Below are 18214 nucleotides of genomic sequence, written 5' to 3'. Positions count from 1 at the left end.
TTACTTGGTACCCACAGAGCCTTTTTGGCATTACAAAGGGGGGAATAACAAAAAGAAATACATCAACTAGTCACTTTGATAACCAAAGATATCTGTATCTGTAGACGTAAATATTGAATGACTTTCTTATTTCTGCACCGATCCTGATAATTCGTGTTTGCGGCTCTATCGGAACGACACGAAGAACAGACGCAGGTCCGGAAAATTACTTGTAAGAAAAGCGTTTCAGGGTCCCTTCAAGCAAAGTGAGCGCATTAGGCCCCGTATTTACTCCCACGTCGCAGAGCAGAGCAACCGGAGCATAGACAGCAAGAGCGCTGAGGACAGCACCTGCATAAGACCTGATGCGGCCGAAAAACGACCCTCGCAATCGCATTTCGGCATTCGGCAGGCAACGAACGCATAAGGGGAACCCGACACATCAATACCCGTGTTCAGAAAGTGGGATTCGCAGACCGCGGAAGAATCAATGTGAAGCATGGCTGACAGTGTATATACTGAAAAGTCCACAGCGCCTCCATGAACCACTGCCAAAATATGCGAGATTCGTGGCATATATAGTCACTCGCAGATGGAGCAGCCGAGAATCACGATGATTTTCGACGTGCTAATTCAACATTCTTAAACAACCTCCAACTCATGTGTATTTGCGTTCTTTCACGTGTTTTTGTAAATAACTGCTTGGTCACTTGTTCAAAGAATCTGAGTACCCTCTTAGCCTTTCATTGTGGGCTTTTTCGGCAAAATGAGGAATTTATGTATGGAGTGTCCTTTCTAATGGATCCGGTCTTGTGATGTTGTAACGCGACAGAACATCCCCGTAACAACATAATTGCTGGCTATACAAGCACAGAAAGTTTTGGGCCCGCCTTGAAGACACTCAAATCTGGACTGAAAGATCGAATTCTTCACTTAGACGCTGCTTTACTGAGCACGTTTTGTTGCATTCATGGCCTTGCAGCTGGGAATTGGGTTGTCTCGGGAGGCTCGTTTCGCTGACATGCACAACTATCATTTCTTCGCGTCGCAGTTTGTCTTGATGCATGTGCTTTGGTGCAGTGAGGATGTCTGCGAGCCGTGCAGGAACCCCGAGCTGAACGAAGGTTGTAAGAGGTGTGGATGGCGCAGGTACCGCGTGCTCAACAAGGGTCCCGAAGTGATCAGCCGTGACCTGCTGGGCTACTACGGCGCCGTCTGGATCCTTATATTCCTCGCCTCCGTCAATATCCGCACCTATACCACAGTGAGTGGGCGCTGAAATTCCCGAGAACACCTTGGAATCCCGGTTGTCATTTCGCTCCCGCTCTGAGCTGCACCGGTCGGCTCTTTATTTAATTTACTTCGACATATACTGGCGATCCCATCAGGGATTTCAGCACGAAGGGCGTGAAGATAAAATTTCAGATAAGTACACGATAAAGACACCTACATCGCAATGGAAAGGAAAGAATAAGACTAACAGAATGCGATCCTTTTAAATCTTTGGACCAGGGGTGCTATTCCAGAAGGCCCGAGTTTGAGCGAAACTCGGTCAAGGGGCGTTAATAATAAGCTGATGATAATGTTTCGGGGCAGGGTTAAAATGCTTTAAAAAGTGCGATTCATGCTACCTGCTGATTATTCACGTGACGTAATCGGTCCAGGGCAGCGCGCTCCAAGGATGCGCGATTAAGGCGTGGCGCATCTTTCAGTGCGTTCTCTCGCTCCACTGTTGCCCCAGTGGCTACTGGGGCCAAGCCAATCCAACTACTTTATTTGATCTTACTTTTACTTTATTAATCTGTATTTCACCACGAAGTTCATTTTATTTGTTATTCCAGGCGATCATATGAGCTTTTTGTTTGAATTTTTCGGCCTGAGAAGCGGTTCGGGCCGTCGGTGGCAGACAATGCAATCACGTGACTGTGGCTGAAAGGCAAAAAAAGAAAGCGGGTGATGGAAGCGCGCCACAATTAAAACAGTTCCTGTTCGTATTGCGTTATCAAAACCCTCCGCTTTTTGGCAAAACAACTTCCTCGGGACACTCTAGTCTGCACACGTGCTTTTAAGGCGAAAGCCTGGTGATACGTAATAACAACTTCTCCGATACATTCTACTTGCGCCTTTTTCTGCGCTTTCGCTTCCTTGTCTTTTGGCACGGATTACTTCAGACGGCTTCTTTTCTGCTATTACGTTTTTGCGTCAGTTTTTTCTCTTTCATTTGTTCGTCTTAGTGTTTGAATTACGTCGGCAAGCAGACTGGAAAACGCCACAGCCTCCCTAGGGTCGGGGTTCTGCAAGGGTGGTGCGCATCTGTCCTACTCCTGTGACATCAGGCTTTGCGCTGCACGCACTCTTCTACAACTGCTACTTTTCAAATTCACAGTGTTATGAATTTCGCGAACCGGCAACGTTAGTTCCTCACAGCTCCCGATTTCGGGCCAGTCCCCCAAGTAGTCGTGTTAAGGACAACAACTTTTCGGATTTGTTTGCGTTATTTCATTTTTGTTCGACGAAGCTCTCCGCAGTCGCTTTGTATTTCATAACGTCCATTCCCTTCACAACCATCTCTACCTTCGCGCCCTTCCACTCCCGCTTACCCTCCCTTTGGCGTCACATGGTTACTCTAATTCTTAGCTCTCCCCTTTACTCGCTTTCCATGATTTGCTTCCTGCCATACGCCGGTGACGCTGAACAAAACCCGTTGAAATGCGCAAAGGTCGCCCCTGACAATGGCACGCGCCATTGATTGTATTGTAGCGATGATAATGAACAGATGCAACAGCTATTGGGGTACGGGCCGCAACAGAGGCCTCAACCATGTGGAAGAGGAAGGTAGCATTATGTCCAATCCGGAAGCGGGGATATGCGCCAAAGACGCGTCAGGGGAAGATGATGAACCCCAGAAGGAGCATGCGCAAGAAACTAGCTGGGTTATCTCAACGCTCGGACCTGCGTTCCCACCGGCTTCACCTCTGCGAATAAACCACCTCTACCTTCTATCGGTGCGTCTCCTTGATGGTATATGTAACACGTATAAGCTATCGTGCCAGTAACGTTTTCTCAAGAAATGCGCGTCACGCAACCCTTCGAGGAAAACTGTCTGCCGCACTGATGATAAACAAAACGCACAGGGATGCAACGTCTCGTTCGAAGCTGTTTTGCGAGCAGGCGCTAAGTCAAGCGCACGCTCCGGCTGCAGACGCATAGACGCGCAGTAGGAACCTGCGGAAGCCATGTCCGCCAAACCACCTAGAAGAAAGGCGAGGTCTGGTAAACACGTCTACACTGATCATATTGCACACACACCGGCTGACGGTCGACCGGTGGCGGTCGATGGTGCGGCCGCCACCAACGCTTCTGTGAAAGCTGCCCGTCGCGTAAAACCGCAGCGCACACTACACTCGCTCCTCGACGGTCATGGAGCAAAAGCCGCCTCTAAGTCGCCGCAAACGGGGTTCTGTCGCCAGACGATTGCACAACCAATGCACAGCACTTTTCTAAAGATAAAAAACGAGCTCGAAATTCCTTCTTGGTTTAAAAGACCTGTCGGGGTAGAAACATGCCTGCTGCGGCGACCATAAAAATAAACCACGCCACAGCAGCTGCCACCACGGGCGTCTCGAGTTCAACTGGGCCGTGTAAAACCATGCCCGAGTTTCCTTCGAGTTTTAATGCCAGTCCAACCAACTTAGCCTATTCGTGGGTGCGGCGTAACAACCGAAGCCACACCCACCCATGGCGTCCACTTTGTGTGGGCGTAGGTAGCGTCGTAGCCGCGAAGTTGTCACTTCATGCCCGCTAGCAGCGACAAGAACTTATCACAAAACAATAATGAAGTCACCAGGCCACCGTCAGCCAATGGTGCCACTGTCGCGGGGGTGTTCGGTCCGAACCCGAGTTCATTATTGTCCGGGACGATGGAGAGGTCAAGACGATACGATTTTTCCATGGAAGCCTTCTTCATACACCGTGAAACACAGTCGATGACAAATAACCAACTTCAACGTCTATCTAAAACGCACTCGCCAGTGCTCAAGCACGATCTTGACACCGGACGATTTCTGATAAGCGCCCGCCGTGGACACTCAACCAAACCGTTAACAAAAAAATACACCATCTTCCCGGAGGGAAACCCTGAGGAGTATGCGAAGCAGCCATGGGGTCGACTGAAGTTCCCATTAGCTTTCAGTTCGTCGTTTCCGTTGACGTTCAGCTTCGCGTGCCTTCGTTGTATCAGTAGCTTCTTGACGTAGTTTGAATGAGTTAAGGACATAAGACGCGTTCGTAGCGCATGCTCCCGTCTCGGTTTGTAGCGCAGTGGGAAGAACGCCACGTATCTCCCGTTGCGGCCAGAGAGTCGTGGGATCGAAACCGGGCGCCGCCTAACCATTTCTTTTTATAGTGGACTGCTCTGACGTCAGCCCAAACGCTGACGGGGCTGAAGAAACGCGCATGCGCAGTAGAGTGCGGACGGCGGACAACGACAACGAGAGAGGGAGGGACACAGCCCCGAGCATGAGATGCTTCGCATCTAAAATGGCAGCATCTCCACACCGTGGATGATGGCGAGGGTGCAGAGTACGGGGACTCGAAATGACATCCAAGTTGCGCCCCGAGTGACATCCTATTTGCGCCCCGACCGTCATTCGATTTGAGCCGTGAGTTGCACCTTGATTATTCGCTAAATGAAACTAACTCACGGCTCAAATCGAACTTCGCTTGACCGTGGTGCGCGCACGCATGGACGCGGACGGACATTGGGAGGTCCAGGGTACCCCGCACCGTTACAGGCGAGGGAGTAAACCGTTTGACTTTCAATTGGCTACTACATCATGGTCGTAGCCCAATGGGTAAGACGACTGACACTGACTCTGTCTGGTCTACCAGACAGAGACTGGAATCCTGCCGGTGCCTGTGTGATTTTTTGCGATTGTAAATGCTATATGCACGGACGCAGACGGACATCGTCCGGTCCTAAGGTACTCCACACCTAAAAGCCATATTTGATGGCTGGGAGCAGGGCGCGTTCCGTTGGCTACAGTGAACCACTTTGTTTACTTGGCTTGTGCTTGCGCAGAGCTGCACTGTGTCACCCTCAACTCGCGTAGCAAACATAATTCATTGGAGGAACAGAACACCGAGAAAAACGGGCCGCCCTGCGCCGGGCGTGGCCAACAGCCAGGCTGGGGATTTCAAAGGAGCAGTGTGGCTATCTAGTTTATGCTGGGGAATGAGTATTGCAGGTCGATATGAGATGGGGCGGCATGCAGACGATAGCACAAGCCGTACTTTATCAACGTATCAATACAACGCGCTGAATATGCCAGGCGTGCTGCGCCCGATTCCGGCGTTTTCGCTCGAGGTGTATCGTATGCTCCACTATCACTACTTTCATAACGCAAGCAGCTTGAAACTCGGGAGTAGGTGGAACTCGGGCCTTCTGGTAGCGCCCCAGGAATAGGATATAAGAACATAAGCGTCAACAAAAGCGACTATTGTTTCGACTATCGTGAACAATGAGGCTTTCCGATCAGTTATCGGTTATGAAAACCACTCCAACAGCCAAGAATGAATAAAAAATTTCCTCTTGTGCTCGTTTCATCTTTCGTGTAAAAGTATTGTTGGTTTCTAATTGTAGTCATTGACCCTTTGTGCGGAGAATTTCTGAACTTCTTTATGGTGTGTTCTCGCGCAATTCCTCTTTTTTGTACGATTGATTTGATTGATATGCAGTGTAAGCTGTATTTGTTCAAGAATGTTAAAACCCACGGCCCTGAGGGCACCTGTAAATAAATAAATAAATAAATAAATAAATAAATAAATAAATAAATAAATAAATAAATAAATAAATAAATAAATAAATAAATAAATAAATAAATAAATAAATAAATAAATAAATAAATAAATAAATAAATAAATAAATAAATAAATAAATAAATAAATAAATAAATAAATAAATAAATAAATAAATAAATAAATAAATAAAAGGCTTTGAAGAAAGTAAATGCAACGACTTGATTAATGGTTGCTACATTGGCATATGCATCATGTAACACAAGATTAATAAGAAAGATTACAATACAGCTAAGTAATTCAACTGAGAACAGATGTATGTGAACGCCAAGAAAACACGACCAACAAACATCAGGGTATTCGCCCTTAATTGTCTTGAGTATTGCATATTGCATTCAGTATTGCATAAGCACGGCCAGTGTTCGCTAATCCTGGAGTGATTCGGCTCAAGTTTACTCCATGCATTAAGTAATTGCCAACGGAAAAAAAATGAGTTCTCAAAGCGGTTTGTCTTGAATAAGAATTCATTAAGTCTCATCCGATGTTTCTGGCGTGTTGTTCTAGTTTGATCACACGTGACATAGGTGGATACATCACCGCTTAAACGACCATGAATGAAAATGTTTAAATGACCATGACGCTTGCAAGTCGGTGAACGCTTTTGTTTTGTGCCACGTAGCGCACATTTCATAATGCGGCAATAATTCACTGAATTTGCATCGGGCTCTCGTGTCACCAAGCGAACCAGCTCCTGTCTAGGGGCTCCGCAAAGAAGGAGGAATCAGGGAGAAGAGGCTCAGCCCTCTCTAGTCGGGGCGCGATAGCGCGAGTGTAGATTGAAAATAAAAGCTGGCTGGAATATTTTAAAACGACGGTCATTTCTACAGGTCACACATCGAAGGCTGATCGTTATTTCCCCACTCGTAAGGTTTCTGTTCTCCTCACAGCTTGCTTCTGACATAGTAGTATCATTCGAGTTTTACCGTTCCCGTAAAAAGGAGTAGATGATTTCCATGTAAACGTTATTCCCGGTGTAGATTGCATAACGCGGGAGAACGATTGCAATACACCCAGGGGGCGTATTGCTCTTCCCTGTACGAACAATTAGGTCTTGATTATTACATTATGCAGAGTTTGAACTGGATTAAAATGTGTTACTTGCGTATTTCAAGATTCACTGGAAAAAACCAGGGGCGACCTCGATGGAAATAATTTTCAAAGCCGAGAAGAAACTCATTATGGTTTAAAGGACCGCAACATTAGTATTATCATCACCACTGTCTTCAGTCCCCGCAACATTTAAAACACTTCCGAAGCCTCTGCTCCTTGCGATACAAGGGCAACGAGGCTCAAAGCAAAATAGAGAGGGCCAAGGTGACAGGGCTGCACGCGGTATCAAGGAATGCAACGCAAAAGACGAGGCACCAAACGGACAAATAACGCAGCCGCCGCAGTGCACGCATTTTTCAGTCCCTTGTCCCTTGAGCTACAAACGTTTCTTCAAGACCACATTCACCTAGCTTACTAAGGCAAATGCGCTTTGTTTTTCAGTTTAAAACACATCTACTAAAAACTGCATAGTGAAAGGGGGTTTATTGGCTGGTAGATGCAGACGGTCGCCGAGGTCCAGAACCACAGAGAGCGAGAGAGCCGACGAACGGTCACACCCAAAGCCGCGCAGACCGAGCTTCTTCTTCGTTCACACGAGCGGCTGGTAGTCTGCTAGCAACATGGCGATGTCCGATGGCACATAGCCATTACAGGGGATTGTCCGCAGTTCCTAATTATTGCAGCCCGCGTTACCTCATTACAACTACCCCCCGGGGAATAAAGCGCCATCCTGGCGGGTCACGGGGCACACGACACTAGGGGATCATAATACGGCTTCAAACGCTGGACATGAACAGTCTCTTTCCCACGGCGACGGAGGCCTGAGGAAGGTGTCATGGGCTCTATGACGTAGTTCACCGGTGACGTCCGTTCGAGGACACGGTAGGGTCCATGAAACCGAGAAAGAAGCTTGGTACACAATCCTGGTGTGGTGGAGGGAATCCACAGCCACACCAGAGATCCTGGAGAATACGTCGGGTGGGTAGCTCTGTCGTCGTGCCGAGATTTTTGATGCAACTGATCTTCAGTCGTAAAAGACCTTGCAAGCTGGCGGCATTCTTCCGCGTACTTGGCAGCTTCAGAAGCTGGGGAGCACTCGGAGCGATCCGGTCGGTAGGGGACAACCGTATCAAGGGTACATGACGGCTCGCGACCATACTGGAGGAAAAAGGGCGAGAAACCTGTTGTGGCCTGAATGGCTGTATTGTACGCATAAGTCACGTAGGGCAGCACAAGGTCCCAGTCGTCGTGATCCGCTGAGATGTACATCGACAACATGTCGCCGAGGGTGCGGTTGAAGCGCTCAGTGAGGCCGTTTGTCTGCGGACGGTACGCTGTACTTGTTCGATGGACAACACGGCACTCAGCGAGGAGGGCACGAATGACGTCTGACAGAAACACACGTCCCCTGTCGCTGAGGAGCTCACGAGGCGCCCCATGCCGCAGAATGAAGCGCCGTATGATAAAAGAGGCGACGTCTCGTGCTGTGGCGGCAGGCAGAGCCGCAGTTTCGGCATAGCGCGTCAGGTGATCGACGGCGACGATAACCCATCGGTTGCCGGAGACTGTGTTGGGCAAAGGTCCATACAGGTCTATACCAACACGGTCAAATGGTTTCTGCGGGCAAGGAAGCGGCTGCAGTGGACCCACCGAGCTGGAAGGCGAAGACTTGCGACGCTGGCAGGTAGTGCATGACCGAACGTACTTGCGCACAAAGGTGTACATGCCGCGCCAGTAATAGCGGAGACGGACACGGTGGTATGTTTTTAACAAGCCAGCGTGGGCACACGTTGGGTCGGCATGAAGCGATGCGCAAATGTCGATGCGAAGGTGCCGAGGTATTACGAGCAGCCACTTCCGCCCTTCGTTGAGGTAATTCCGCCGGTAGAGCAACCCGTCACGAAGCATGAAATGCATAGCTTGTCTGCGCAGGGCCCGAGGTTGTTCAGTACGGGAGACGTCCGAGAGCAAGGAGATGAGCGAAGCAATCCATGGGTCCTTGCGTTGTTCAGAGGGCATGTCAGTGAAAGAGAGAGGGGACACAACAGCGTCGTCAGGCAGGATGCAGGCATTCTCTGGTGACACTGGAGAACGGGATAAGGCATCAGCGTCGGAATGTTTGCGGCCAGACCGATATATGACGCGTATGTCGTACTCTTGTAGCCGTAAAGCCCAGCGAGCTAGCCGTCCAGACGGATCTTTTAGTGTGGACAACCAGCATAGCGCATGATGGTCTGTGACGACGTCGAAAGGGCGGCCGTACAAGTAAGGTCGGAACTTATCTAGTGCCCAAACTATGGCCAAACACTCTTTTTCCGTGACGGAGTAGTTTGCCTCAGCTTTTGTAAGGGTACGGCTAGCGTAGGCGACAACGTACTCGTCAAAGCCCGATTTTCGCTGAGCAAGCACAGCCCCAAGACCAACGCCGCTGGCATCAGTATGAACCTCAGTGGGGGCGTTCGGGTCGAAATGCCGCAGGATAGGTGGCGACGTAAGAAGCTTCCGCAATGTCGCGAACGCGTTTTCACAAGCAGGGGACCACGAAGTGAGGTCTTTAGAGGTACCGGACAGAAGCTGCGTCAATGGTGCAACGATGGTCGCAAAGTTGCGGACGAAGCGCCTAAAGTAAGAACAGAGTCCGAGGAAGCTCCTGAGGGCCTTCATAGATGTCGGCTTCGGGAACTCCGCAACTGCCTTCAGCTTAGACGTGTCGGGTAGAACTCCATCCTTCGAAACGACGTGGCCCAAAATAGTGAGCTTGCGAGCGGCGAAGCGACATTTCTTGATGTTGAGCTGCAGCTTTGCGTCGGCAAGACAAGTTAAAACTTGTTCTAATCGGCGTAGATGCGTCTCGAAATCCGGAGAAAAAACGACGATGTCGTCAAGGTAGCACATGCATACTTTCCATTTTAGTTTGCGCAAAATGCTGTCCATCATGCGCTCGAAAGTGGCAGGCGCATTACAAAGGCCGAACGGCATCACATTAAACTCATACAGGCCGTCAGGTGTTATGAAAGCCGTCTTTGCGCGATCAGCCTCGGCCATAGGTACCTGCCAGTACCCGGAGCGCAAGTCGAGCGACGAGATGTTACGGGACTAAGGTGGACAATGCCTGACAGCTCCTTGAACTAACGACGATGACGATGACGACGACGACGACGAAGTGCCTCGCGCGAACCTTGCGCGAGCTCTGTCATGGCCGCACTGTACATAATGTGAATAGATCGCTTCACTCCATCGCATCGTTCGTCTCATCTGTGTCCTGCCGTCACGTAACATTTTGGTGGAGTGTGCGGTGTCATCCCCATCCTGGCCTCCACATCGCATCGTCTCGGCCCGGGCTGAATCGTCGAGGAAACGTCGGCCGTGTCGGGCAGCCCCAGCCCACTGCGACGAGCATTCGACCACGTCCCCCGCCCCGTGACCCCAGCCCGTGACCAGCCGATGAAGACGAGCCGCTACATGCCGAGACCAAAAGAACAGAAGCCGCTTCCCCAGCCCTCACGTCCGACATGGTTCGAGTTCCTCCGACGGTCCGCTTCTGTCTTCAAGACATCGCTTTTGCGGGGCCAGGCATCATCACGTGCATCATCGTCATCGGTGGCGGCAGGCACATCTTCACTGTACCTTGTGAAGATATCCACTGCATCGCTCATCCTCATCGCAATCCTCGCGTTGCCTCGGCCACGACCGGGTCGGTCGTCCTCGAACCGGGGGGTGATGTTACGGGACTAAGGTGGACAATGCCTGACAGCTCCTTGAACTAACGACGATGACGACGACGACGACGAAGTGCCTCGCGCGAACCTTGCGCGAGCTCTGTCATGGCCGCACTGTACATAATGTGAATAGATCGCTTCACTCCATCGCATCGTTCGTCTCATCTGTGTCCTGCCGCCAAGTAACAATAGCTATAGCAAGCAATATGTCGGTATGAACCACGAAATGTGTGGATACCCAATTTTGAGGTCTCAAATCACTGCAAATCACCGTGACGCCATCGCGGTAGTTTGAACGATTTACGAATAAGAAATGTAAAAGTGCAGCTACGTTTCTTAAAAATCCCAGTGCTAAGAATTACTTTTCATTAATTAACTTTTCCAAACAATTGCAATGACACAAAAGAACGACGGCACGAGCGCTTTTTCAGTGCCGTCGTGTTTTTCTCGCTCTAACGTTTGGAACAAGTGCGCACCGACTTCCCCGACAATGCGTTTTACTGCAGCTGCTTTCCTCCCCATACCGCAATCTGCACTGGGTCTTCCTCCGGCAGGTGCTGCGTTTGGTGGCGCCTTCGCCGCTGGTCGTGCTGGGCATGTTCTTCTTCTTCGGCGTGAACAAACGCGGCGCCCTGAAAGGCATCACCAGCATGCTGTCGGTGGACATGAACTCGTTCTACGACGTCCGCATCTGGCACAGCGCCGCCTCGGACGTGCTCAGCTCGCTGGGAATCGCCACGGGCGCCATCTTCGTGTTCGCCTCCTTCAACCCCATCAACACGCCCATCAAGAGGTGCGCGCCATTCGCGCTCGCTCAACTTGAGCCCGTGTTTTTCACAGCGGTGTGCTGTAGGTCGAGTCCACTGATCTCCACTTAGTTGCTGGATGGCGCTTCGCCGCTGTCGCGGCCGGGCGCGCGCACGGCCACCGGAAGTTCAACGGCTCGTCCCGGAAGTCGGGCGTCTGCTATGCTTTTCAACCGCTGATAAGCGTCCCGATTGGCGGATTTTGGCAATTTGCTCTCACTTTATTGCATTTTGGCTATACACATTGCGTTCAGATCGCAACATATGCTATACCGAAATATGCGACGTTAATATGAAGCAGAATTTAATTGCAAAGGAGAACGAAAATGTCACTTGGGTCTTGGTTTGAGAGACGACGCAGCTGTAACGGGATTTATGCTAGAAATTTAGGCTAGGGATTTATGCTAGAAAGAAAACAACGTGAGCACGGCGACAGGCTGTAGCCGAGTTCGTGCGCCCGTTCTGTCAAAACAGTTGTCAGTAAAGTGGTAACTGCAGAGCCTGCTGCCTGGGGATGGAGAGCACACGGGCACAGTTAACCACGGTTAAGCAAACCGCGGTTAGACAAAACCCGCACTTTGCTGCGTTACACGACAGACGAAACTGCGGTTACGTCGCTAACCATGGTTAGCGCAAACTGAGCTTGGCACCTCAGTTCGGTCACGCTAACCGCACTTTCTGCAGCCGCAGTGCTCAAAATCGCACAATTCAGTTCGGACGCAAGTGGCGGCGCATCAGCGGAGGCGAAAAAAAAAAAATCACCTGGCGTTCGGAAGAGACAAAGGTTCTCAAATAGCAGGCGCCCAAAAGCTGTCCCCAAGACGCGCTTACGTTCTTTGCATCGCTCTCGCAATCAGCGCGACTGCCCGTCAGCAGCGGCTCGTTTCCCGATCCGCCCGATCAACTACGACAAACGCCGTGCTAAATTCGTAAATTCCGCGCGTCGTCCGCCAGAAATGGATATAGCAGGCAATCTTGAAGCGTTTTCAGCACACGGAAACGATCGGCGCGCGCGTCGGCCGTGCCTGTAAACACGCCGGCGCGCCTGCCCGCACGGCACTGCTTGCGGCCCGAACCATCCCAGACCACGGCAGCAACAGCTTACCGCATCGCCGCTCTTCGAAATCAATCTGATCGCGGAAAAGAACTTCCGCATTCGAGAAAATGAATGTTAGTGCGGTGAAAAATTGTGCTATGGATTGTAATTCGCAGTTGTAGAGATAGCGGTGGTCAAATATCTACCGCGATGCTAAGATGAAAGTTCCCAACACCGAACAGACCTAAGCAAACCAAGCCGGTTGCGAGCTGTTGGGGAAGCCCCTCTTCCGGCCGCGCACGAGTGCGTTGCGTTTGTGTCAGAAGCGAATGCTTTAACGATATTTCTTTTTGTCTACACTGCTTCTCTTTTTTTATCGTGAAGTTAAAAGTGTGGTAATTTATTTTTGTTGCGCTCATAACAAGTGACTGCGGTTACCAAACTTGCAATTTCGCGTGCAACATCCAAAACCGCAGTTGGCGATAACCGCGGTTAAAGTTTAGTAACCACGGTTAAACTTAACTGCGGTTACTTTCGCCGTGTAACTAGGGTATAAGTTTGCCACCCAACGCCGGTATAAATCCGGCTTAGAGCGAGGGAATCTGCGTAACAAGAGCCCCAGCTTAAAAACGACACTGATATGACATTTGCGTTTCGCTGCGTATCACGCACATCGTTCAGAATATTGTAATACTTCCAAGTAGAACGTCTTCCCAGACGACTTCTCTGGTCTGCTTGTGCAGTTTACGGCGCAACAAGCAGGCATTTTTGGCGAAATGCGTGCGAAACCAGCCCATGCGTAGCATGCGCTATGCTGGAACGGCCCGACTTCAGGGACGAGCGCTCGAACTTCCGGCGGCCGTGCGCCGGAAAGCTCGAAGCGCCATCCAGCAACTCTGGTGGAGATCAGTGGTCGAGTCTTTTCGTCACGCTGGGGTAGCAGCAGGTTGCCAGACCTGCCGTTTACCGGGTTTGTGGGAGTCGACTGCGCATGCGCGACGGGTTACCGCGAACGGTGACTTACCGGCGCTTCCCGAGCAGGCGAAATGTACCTTCTCGTCTTCTTTACAGCAAACGCAGTGCGCTCGGCGCTTGATGCTCGGTACAGCCGGTAAAAGTATTCTTAGTTGATGTTGTTTATTACATTTGTCTCGTTAAACGGTGCTCAGGAGTACGACAAACAACTATTTTTTTCCGGATGGGTGAGCAAAATGGCCGCCCCTACTCGTGCTAAGCCTCGCCCGCCTCAAATAGTTCAGATAAGTTACTGCGCACGCAAAGCGCTTGCTTCTACGTCTTCAAAATTGTGCCGGGCAAGGTAGTGTAGGTTATTGAGTTATTATTTCAACATATCTTACCCATTTCATGCCGAAATATTTAGCGCAGACGTAAGTTGTAGTTTACCTTGATTCCCACTGTACTCAGTAGATGGCGCCGCCGAAATCACTTTTCTTTTTTAAAGCTATTCGCCCCGAGCGCGAACACAGTCGGCCCCTGGCGGCGGCGGGACGAACCGCTCCTAGTGTGGATGGCGCTCTCGCGTCGTCTGCTTTTTCACTTTGCGTGCGGCGCAAGACGCGTGCTGCACATGACAAAACAACCAATATGTGTGCTCGTTTGGCAGTAAGCAATGACATAGTTACCTCTGCGTGCGCATTTCCTCTAGAAACGCAATAATCAGCGGCCTTTGCTGGTTAACGCGCTGGTTTAATTCCACGAAACATCTTCGCTGTGGTCACCGCTTGAGTGTGAAACGTGTTATAAACATTGCTTCCACACATTGCACTTTACGTATTGTTGAGTGCAGTCGTCTGCCGTTTCGGGAACGTCAAAGGGTGCTTTTTGAAGGTGGCGTGGTGATTATTGAAAGGATAAAAGTTTAGTACGCGAAACGGGTAAGAAGCGACAAGACCTGTGCATACGCGTGCAAATTCCACACCCTTGTAAAATTGCTTTGTGTCCTTATAGAAAGAACAAACAAACAAACATTTACACTGCACACGACCCGTGCGCTATCGCCCATACATTACCGACACGTATTTTACACCCGCAAGCGCCTGTGTGATCGTGTCATTCCCGTACCTTTTCTAAAATAAATACTATTTTTGGACAGTCGTTGGTTATACTCAGGAGGAGGAATAAAGATTTATTAAACTGTATCGAGTTGCTAATTTTACGTATTATTTAAAATACGTTTCTGTGGATGCGCTAGAGTATTTAGGGGGGATTTTTCGGTAAAATTAAGCAGTTGTGAGTTTGCGTCAGTCATGTGGCATTTCGTGTGTCATTTTCATATAATTTTCAAATCCGACATGAATCACCTTGTCCAGAAACGTGTCTCACTCAGCATAACCAAATGCCCAATTTGGTCACGTCTTCACCTCTTAAGGTGGACCTAAGTTTAAAGAACGAGGAGAAAACGCGTAATATATAATGCACGTTATCGTCCACATGTGTGTGGGGTGTTTGCCGTGACTCGCTGGTTTTTTTTTTTTTCCCACAATGCTTGCTTTCAATAAATTTTGAAAAAGGCGTCCAACAATTCCTGTACAATCTCGGACCAAAGGGGGGTAAATCAAGTTTTGAAAATACGTGTACTGCTTTTTCACCGCTACAGAACACCACGCCTAGTGTAGTTTCGATTGTAAGTAATGCTGATAACCATAGTTTGGCTTTTCGCGCGTGTTACATGCGTTCTCTTCTCGCTGCTCTTGCAACGTTGGCAGGACCCCCCCCCCCCCCCTCCCCCTTCCCGAAAAAAAAAACGAAATGACAAAGGCGATATTTAGTTTACAAAACAAAGTAGTTACCGGGAACCCGTTCCGCTGATTTGCAAAGAGAAATAAAACAAATGTTTTACTACATCTGCAACAGCGCAACTTCATTTATTGCCATCTTTAGGGTACGTAAGCGACCTTATACGCAAGAATGCAAACACATCTCGCTGTTGCAGGCACCTGTTAGATTTTCAAAGGAACGCAAATGGTCAACAGAGCAGCCGTAACAGAAAATTTGGGCTCACCGTCGCAGAAGCTTGGTTTGCACACTGTAAACCTGCTTGTCACTTTGCGAAAACTTAGCTAAACATGAGATGTTGATTGTACTGCGTGCGTTGACAATTCAATTCGCAAGATCACTTGCGACGAAAGCCGTAAATAAGTGATCCGAAACCGTTATTCATCAAACCTTCTTTCAGAGTTGCCAAAATTTCATTTAAAAGACCCGTTAGAGCGGTTACATTTATATCTCTGCGCTGATCAAAATTCGGTAATTTTATGTTGCCTTTTGGACACACAAAAATATCGTAAGCTCTTAGAAAGAATTTCGGGGCAGTTAAGTAGTGTTACCATTTCAGAGCATCCCACAAATGCAAGAATGCGTCATGCTACCAGTGAAAGCGATTGAGATTGCCGTTGTAAACCTAATTTCAGAGATCTAGGCTTCCTGATTTGTTTCTATTGATGCTTTTATTGAAGACTCAAATCCATAGTCTGGAAAGATCGAGCTTGCTACGAGCCGCAGCGTACAAGTTCATTGTCACAATTACGGCCATTCTGAGATTCCCGATGAGTCGTCGCTTTTTTTGGCGTAGTAATGAAAACTGACTGCCGCTTCCATGCTATACACTGAACGTTGAGGAACCGAACTACAGCATACCACTCTTGTTTGCACCTTTCGTGCGCACATACGGCGGGAAAAAGGCACGAAGCACGCCCACAGTGTGCATTCTTACGGGCCGCTCAGCGGAGCATCCACACTAGCAGCGCGACGCTGTCGCCACCTACATGTCGAGCTCGCGGCGAATACAAGTAATGACTACAGTATTCTCAAAACAAATAATGTTATTGTGAACGCTTCACCAGAAACGTGAAACATTTGAGCTACCTTAAACAAAAGCAGATAGCTGTGCATGAGAACAAAATTATGCGTGATTTGTTTTGATACTAATGCATTAGATGTCGCTGTGTGTCCCGCGGCGGCCGGTAAGCCAGAATACGCGAACCGCAAACGCGTTTTACCGTTTTCACCAGTAAACGGAAACTCCGGCTTCCGGTAACACGGTAAACGGTAACGTAAACACCGTAACGATATGCTAAAACTGTCTATTCGCCCTAAAAAAATTAAAGCCGTTCCACTCAATGTGAAAGCTGTCGGAAGTGCAGAGCAGTGATTCGCCATAATGGGCTGTACCGCCGTTATCCGCTTACTGCTACCACCCAATGCAATTCAAGTTTCCCGCCATCGCAGTGCTCGCGCGCCTCCTGCCTGAAACTGCGCCAGCGGTAGTTGTGTTCTCTGTGCTTTTCTCCCCGCACGTGGCGGCGTTGCACTGCCACAATTTGCGTTTATTATCGTAAAATCCAACCCACCGGGCGTCCTTAACCAAAGGAACGCCGGCGCTGCCGGTTAATTACGTATATTTTTCCTCAAATGAACCTATAGTTTTCTTTGCGCTAAACAACGGGAAGATGTATGACAAGCGCCAGTGTTTCACGAGTTTCGAACGCTTATGACTACATAAGCCGCTTGGCTTTCGAAGCCTCTGGGGTACGCCGCGAACAACAGCGTTACCCCGGGACGCCGCCTTGGTGCTAAATATACTGGGTCGAGCAGCGAGCTAGGACGACAAGGCGAGCGCCTAAAGTGCTCTGCACTAAAAAACAGCGCATAGACGAGGACGGAAGAAGTGACAAACTAGAGCGCTCTAGTTCTTCCGTCCTCATGTCTGCGCTGTTTTTTAGTGCGAATTATGTGTACCCAACTAGCGCAACGTCAACCCCTAACATAACTAAGGTAGCGCCAATCTGTGATCTCGCACCTTTCCCCTCACCCACCCTCCTTCCCTCGTCCGTGTTTTGCCATTTTCCTTTTCGCCGGCCAGCGCCGGCCGCCATTGGCGATACGAAAAGTCACGTGGTAGCTCGCTGCCGTTTTGTAGGGGCGAAGCCGCTTAGGGGCTCGTGCTTTCGGCGTTTTCTGTCGTCGTCGTCGTCTCATGTAGTCACGGTACTAAAACACCGGGACACTCGTTTTCCAACGCCTCGCGCTCGAACATTTCACCCCCGTGGGCAAAAACGCGTACTGAAAGAAAACGCCGGGACACTCACGCTTCGTGCTTCAAAGACACGATACTTTTACAGTAAAGCTGTATGCCTTTAGTCCCCAGCCGTATCATGTCCGTGGGCAAAAACGCCAAGGCGCTAAGAATACACTTGTACACCGCAGGCTTCGCCCCTCCCCAGGTTCCAGGTTAATGGAGATGGCCCGGGATTTTTTTCTTCTGCCTTTTTCGAGGCCGGGTGAGGCTTTAAAGGGTCCATGCAGACAAGATACAAGTTTCTTTTACTCGAAAGATTTGGTGTTTCATAGTGCTCCTAGCGCGTGTCCGACAGAAAACGATGATTTATTCAATGAGAAATCAAACATTTTAAACCAAATTCTAATTCTTGACTAAATCTGTTTTTATTATATTTATATTTGTGTTCACTAGTATTTTATGGAGCTGAACATCTACAGTCTTGCTAATAATAACGTACTGTCTAGATATTTATGCTAAAAACAACCTTTTCATCGAATCTCCTGTTTGCTAAACTTTGTAAAATCACGTACGTCAATCTTTATAGGAGGTCCCGTTGCAGCCTGTGACTTTAGGACCTCCTTCTGTATATCCTAACCATGTACCCAACATTCTTTTTATAGTAAAATCTTCTGACTTTGACTTTAGATCGTGTATTTCGGGGCGTCAGCCATGAAGTATCCAGGTAAAA

At 49.2% G+C, this 18214-nt stretch overlaps 1 protein-coding gene across 1 annotated transcript in view; it reads left to right on the top strand.

Annotated features, from left to right (window-relative positions):
* Positions 1–18214, top strand: part of LOC144164732 (sodium-dependent proline transporter-like) — a 109593-nt gene that overhangs the window by 24439 nt on the left and 66940 nt on the right. The window contains exons 3-4 of the mRNA XM_077695024.1: positions 1129–1243; positions 11159–11397. Of these exons, the coding sequence (XP_077551150.1) occupies positions 1129–1243; positions 11159–11397 (354 nt within the window). The remainder of the gene's footprint in view (positions 1–1128; positions 1244–11158; positions 11398–18214) is intronic.

Source organism: Haemaphysalis longicornis, unplaced genomic scaffold (genome assembly GCF_048455015.1).
Source record: "Haemaphysalis longicornis isolate Haplotype H1 unplaced genomic scaffold, Haemaphysalis longicornis Haplotype H1 scaffold_136, whole genome shotgun sequence".
NCBI lineage: Eukaryota > Metazoa > Arthropoda > Arachnida > Ixodida > Ixodidae > Haemaphysalis > Haemaphysalis longicornis.
Note: the sequence above shows the minus strand (reverse complement) of the source record. Positions and strands in the feature narration are given on the sequence as shown.